General features: G+C 48.5%; 1 protein-coding gene across 2 annotated transcripts in view; it reads left to right on the top strand.

The window, feature by feature from the left end:
* Positions 1-6,118, top strand: part of KCTD10 (potassium channel tetramerization domain containing 10) — a 29,604-nt gene that overhangs the window by 12,556 nt on the left and 10,930 nt on the right. For both annotated transcript variants that reach the window (XM_012650198.1, XM_012650197.1), the window contains exon 3: positions 3,809-3,978. In XM_012650198.1, coding sequence (XP_012505652.1) covers positions 3,809-3,978 — 170 coding nt within the window. The remainder of the gene's footprint in view (positions 1-3,808; positions 3,979-6,118) is intronic.

Raw genomic sequence — 6,118 nt, 5'->3', positions numbered from 1 at the left:
TGTAGTTCTATGTTGCAAATATCTCCTCCCAGTCTTGACTTGTCTTTGCTTTTTTTAATATCTTTTGCTACCTCAGTGTTTTTACATTTAGATCATTGATCTACCTCAGTGGTACTCAACTATGGGTGACTTTGTGGCCCCCAGGAGACATTTGGCTATGTCCAGAGACATCTTTGGTTTTCACATCTTGGGAGTGGGGTGCTGTTGGCATCCAGTGGGTAGAGGCTGGGGATGCTGCTAAATGCCCTACAATGTACAGGACAATTTCCCCATAACAAAGAATTCTCTGGTCCAAAATGTCAGTGGTGCTGAGGTTGGAGACCCTGCCCTAAGGATTCTGATTCAGGAATGAGGCAGGTTCCTAGAATCTGAATTTGTAACAAGTACCTCGGGTGATTTTATGATCAGGCAAGTTTGGGAGCCACAAAAGTATCTTAGTATGGCAAGGAAAGGTCAGTGAGGGCTCCCCGGAGGAGGCAAAGGAAGGGAAAAGAGAAGTCAGACAGCCCTGGAGAGAGGAAGCGTGTGGCATACCCGCAGGGTGGGGAGGAGGTGAGCCTGGTGGCTCAATCCCTCTGACCCCCTGAGCAGCCTTCTCTTTTGGTGCCCTGAAAGCCACACACACTCCCTCCTGTGGGCTGGAACGTGCTACCTGTGGGCACTGCTGCTGCTCTGGTCTGCAGCAGTAACGAGGAGATGTGTGAAGGGCTCATTGTCAGAGACCCGTAGCTACTTTTGAGTGCTGTCAGTAGACCCAGCTTTGTACTGTGTGTCTTCTGTACATTCTCCCATCGTATTTTTGTGCCAACCCTGTGAGATACCATTAGTAGCAGAGGAAACTGCTGGACAGAGAGGTTCAATGAAGAAGCACGAATGTCATCTAGCAAGTAGGTGGCAGAGCTGGGTTTCCAACACAGGCCTTTCCTCTTAGCCACTGTGCGCTGCTGAGAGACGTCCCAGAGCCCCATCCAGAGCCTCCCAGTCTGTTCTGCTCTCCAGCCTTGCGTAATGGGTGGTCAGATCCCAGGCTGCCCTGACTTGGACGGCCTTCCTGAATAGCCCTCATCCTCCATGGCAGCAGGGAAGACACCCCCACAAGCAAGGAGCTGCTTGACTTCCATTTGCTTTTCTACACGCTAGGCTCTTGAGCTGACTTTCAAAGGGAAAGCTTCCTGCTTTGAAAGCAACCAAGTATTTAAAGTCAGAATGCTAATTGAAACCTCATGGAGAGTGTGCGGGCCTCTTTGCCCTTATTTGTCCAAAGTCTGATTCCTTCCCTGCAAGCATTTCCTGATAGCATTCTTGAGCTGGAGCCCAGTGTCACGGTCTGCCTATTCGTTTATGGAATCTCCAGGCTGTCACTTGGATAATTGATTTCAGGGCCTCACTCTATCTGCACAGCTGAGTTGTCCATGCATCAAAGGCAGAATGTGGACGTTTTCTTCCCTGAGCAGCTGTTTCTCTTAAAGCCTGAGGTTCTGCTTACCTTTTCAGTTCCAGTGAAAGGAGTTTTCCCATGAGTTCCTTTTTCTTTGTGATCTAGTCCTGCATTCCCCAATTGGGAATGTCACTTGACCTCTCTGAGACTCTACTTCTAATCTGTAGAAAATGCAGAGGAATGAGCCTTCCTCAAAAAAGTGTTGGGAAGACAATACAGTTTTTCCACACCTTGTCAGCTTTTTGGAAAAAAAGTACTTGGTTGAGGGTGACAGGCTGCAAACTGGTAGCCTGCAGGCCCATTTCAACTGTGGGTGTGTTTTGTTTGCCCCATGGTAGATTGGTGAGTGTGTGTGTGTGTGTGTGTGTGTGTGTGTGTGTGTGTAATTAGTTTACCATTCTTTAAAAATTGGGAGAGTCACAGAAAAATCTGGATTTCTGGCATCGCTTGGAACAAGAGTTCCCACAGCCCTGGGCTCACATTCCTGCCTGGCCACTCTTGGCTGGAGCAGGAAGAGCCCGCCCCTCTTGGGGGCAGGGCACATGCCCCTGTGTCAGGCACCAGGGCCTCAGGCTGACCCGCCTGCATTCATTTATGCTGCTTGCCCGCCCCTGTAGGCATCTGAGTTGCGTAAGTTATTAACTCCATATTTTGTTGTCTCAAATGTAGAAGTGGGTGGGATAACATCTGGAGGGTACTGTCAGGGTGATGTGATTTACCAGCCCTGGGAAAGCCTCTTCCTTCCTTGAAACCAGGGTTTGACTCCAGGCTGCACATTCGCATTGTGTCTGCCCAGTGGGGATTATTTTTCCACCGTGCTCAGGAAAGCATAGCCATGTGGAAGTACAAGGTGGAAGGCTCTGGAGGGTGGAGTCCAGCTCTTTAACAAAAGGACCAGGAACTTGAGGCTGAGTAGTTGCAGGAAGGGAACATGGCAATGGCCTTGATATCCGACTTTCCTCATGGTCATTGCAAAAAATGCCAGATAGTGCACTAAAACCATGAGAGGACACTTGGCAGGGTTGGATTTGGGGGGCAAGGGATGGAGGAATGTGGGCAGATTTTTAACCTTGGAGGATGGAAAAGATACATTTGCTGCTCTTGACTTTTATTGGCCTCTGATGCCCATCCAGGGTCTGAGTAGGGCTCAGGGCAGGGCACAGTGGGGTTAGGAGTGGAAGTTGGTCTCTTCTTCCAAATTGGGAGCAAAGGGAAAAGGAAAATGGGCTTTAATTGGCTAATTCCAGTTTAAACCTCCTCACTGCCCCATGCATTGGTGTTTTCTCACTTGGAATGTGGAGCAGGAGCCTTGCTGAAGCCCCTGGCCTGAGGTCGCCCTGCTAGTTGGAAAGGTCAGGACATAACCCTTTTATCTGTATGGCTCCTTTTTTAATGTTTCACATTTTCTATTGAGAAATATTTGGTGTTTGTTCCATTCCTAACTCCCTTTTCCTTACCTCCTCCTCTTCCCAGGCTCTAGTCCTGTCTCCTCCAAATACCACTCCCAGGGATATTTGCATTTCAGTAGAAGAGTTTTGAAAACACTTAGGGTCTCTAGTGGGGCATATCAGGCCATTAGGCCAGCAGCAAGATTTAAAGGACAATGAGAAACAGAGGAGTCCATTGTCTTCCTGGCCCTTACCCCTAAGAATTTTTCACTGTGCCTGATTTGGTCAGCAGTTGGGACCTTTTTCCATTCCAGTAAAAGCAAGTTCCCCATGTTGACTGAGCTGCCTGAAGCCAGGGGCTGTGTTCACCATCTGCTGAGTGCTTGTTGTGGGATAGGGCTTGTTGTGGGATAGGACTTCCTGTGGTGCTGATGAGTGTCTGGGGGTCACCCTTGGGAGCCAGGGGTCACAGTCTGTGGGAGTGAGGCTTGTGCTTCCTTAGAAATGGCTGTGTTACTTGAGAGGCTGAAGGAAGCTTTGTAGGAAGAGGAATTAGATAATTTTTCTTTTATCCCAGAAGTCTTCTCCCTGTCATTGGGATGTGGTCCTTTGCCCTATTGTACCCAGGTATGGTGTACCAGGTACCTCTTGTGATGCTGTTGTCTAAGGGATATTTGAAGGTACTTCAGAAACATGCTTTTAGGCCTCAGGGGCCCTGGTGTCCAACAGAATGGAATACCAGAGTAGTCTGGGGTTGCGGTCAGTGTCCAGCCAGCAGGGCCCGGAGACTGTGGCAGTGACACCCGGGCAGGGCCTAGTCAGCCTTTGCGGGTAGGTAGCCAGGTGGTGCACAACTCTCTGTGGTCTCACTCTCCCTTGGCAGCCGGAGGGAGCCAGGAGACAACCCAGCTGTGCTCAGCGCCTCCCACAAGAGGAGCACCCCTGTGTAACAAGCCCCTCTGTCCTCCTCCTCCCCCTGCAGGCTGGATCCTCATTGACCGGTGCGGGAAGCACTTTGGTACGATACTCAACTACCTTCGAGACGGGGCAGTCCCTTTACCGGAGAGCCGCCGGGAGATCGAGGAGCTGCTAGCGGAAGCCAAGTACTACCTGGTCCAGGGCCTGGTGGAAGAATGCCAGGCCGCCCTGCAAGTAGGCATCACCCTTCCTTCCCATGCGGGTGGGGAGGCACCAGGCCTGCTTGCCATCCTCATCCTTCTGCAGAATGGGGGCAGTTCCTGTCTTACTGAGATGGGACAGTTAAGGAGTTAGCTAGTCCCCTTCAGTCAGGGTGACCACTGAGAGGCATTCCTCTCGTGAACAGGCCACGTAACTGCTCTCTAACTCATCTCAGTCCCATGGTGTCGAGTCCTCTAGTGTACGTTGCAACCCTTCAGTGAACCACAGAGTATAAAACTTGATCAGTGTTCCAGACCCATCCTGAGACTTACTTTGGCCCCATGAGTCACTGTTGGGAGCCCAGCATAATTTTTACAGACAAACACCCCTCCTTTCTTAGCTGAATTGGAGCAGGACTGTTGGGGTCAGGTCTAGTGATAGTAAAATCCCACAAAACCAAAATGCTTCTAGGCATAGCCAACAGCCTTTTATTTCGAGCAGTATTACAACATGATAGAGAATCAGAAGAGTCCTTTCGGGTTGTCCTACTGGTTTGTGTGCATGAGCCACGCGTCTGTGTCTGGCCCTCCGCTGGAGCAGTACCCATAATACCTAACTCCCTGAGGCACTGTTGCCACACACCGCCTCTGCCCTGAGAGTCCGTGACTCATGGTCAGTCTAACTGAAGGTTGCAGCATTTACTTTATTACTCTCGTTTCATTTTTATGTTTATTAAAGCAATGCATGTATATCATTTAAGAAGTCAAATAGTATGGCAAGGTTTATATCAGAAACACCACCATACCCCCTCCCACCTACCCTCACCCCTGAGGTAGCCTCTCTGGATTCTTCCAGTAATTTTTCTATTTACATTTCTACGTAATTTGCCTATATTGGTGTTTACTGACTTTTCCGTGTGCAGCATTATCCACTGCCATTACTGGAGAAAATTAGAATTTAGTCCACACACTACATCACCCCAACCACCACCAAGCTTATACATACTTATTTCTTCTCCTGTTCTCCCAATACAGTTTATCACAGTTTTGATTAAATTCAGAGTTTACATTATGAGGTCTAAATATGGCTAACGGTTAAGCCACAGAGTATACAATGATTATTTTCTTTCTTATGTAACATTCAGTTTGCCAGAGTTAGCGATTGCCTCATTGTTTGCTTGGTTTTCTGAATATGTATTCCTAATTTAGCCCCACATTCTCAGACAGTCTCCGGTCAGTAAGTTCAGACACATGAGAGGTCCTCTGTTTGATCTTTGTCTTGGAGACGTGCCGCCTGGCTTCTGTTTCTGTTAGTTTGAGGTTGGACCTTCAGGCCTGACCTCCAGGTTCTCCTTCCTCCTCTCAGTTTCTCCCACTTCATCTTTCTGTTCTACTTTCTCGGAGTTTTGGCGTTTTGTTGCTTTTTTTTTTTTTTTTTTTCAACTTTTCAACTTTTCATTTCTGCTGTCATCTTTCTAATTTCTAAGAGCCTTTTGTTGTTTTCCGAATGCTCTCTTTTATATAGCATGCTGATCGTGTTTCATAGGATGCCGTATCTGCTCTCATCTGTCTGACGATACTATTTGAAGTTTTCTTTGTTCTCCCTTCATTGTCTGACTCCTTGTCTTTCTTTTTTGCTCTTTGTTTTGGTTTCGCTCTCATGTTTGAGAGGCTTTCCCCGTACAATCTGATGATCCTGTCTGATGATGGCTGTCTGTTGAAAGAGTGTGACACTGAAAAGCTATCTGTGCATGGGCGGTCCTTATTGTCCAGTGGGCTTCGTTGTTGAATGATAAGGCTGTTTCAGTGGGAACCCCAATTATCAGAATCTATAAGCCGTTTTGGGGGGCAGGTGGTTTCCCTATAGAGAAACCTTCTACTTTCCTCCTGCCTGGTGGGAGGAAGCCCAACTGACTGCCTTTTGGGATCTAGTAGGGGAAGAGGTAGAGGCGGGGTGCTCACCGTTTAGTGTGGAGATCTTCACTTAATCCCCCCGTTTTTAGAACAGCAGCGTAGCCCTGTCCTCTACTGTATAAACTGCTCCAGAAAAGTTGTCTTTTCTTCTGCCAGAGTGGGGGAAGGGGGTGGGTCTGGGGTCTCACTGGAGCTTCTGCCAACCGGCAAGCAATCCTCTGCTCTTGCCCGGTGCCCACTAGCTCTCAACGCTGTTCTCT

The sequence above is a fragment of the Propithecus coquereli genome, unplaced genomic scaffold, assembly GCF_000956105.1.
Source record: "Propithecus coquereli isolate 6110/MARCELLA unplaced genomic scaffold, Pcoq_1.0 Scaffold314, whole genome shotgun sequence".
Taxonomy (NCBI): Eukaryota; Metazoa; Chordata; class Mammalia; order Primates; family Indriidae; genus Propithecus; species Propithecus coquereli.
This window is presented reverse-complemented; position numbering and strand designations above follow the sequence as displayed.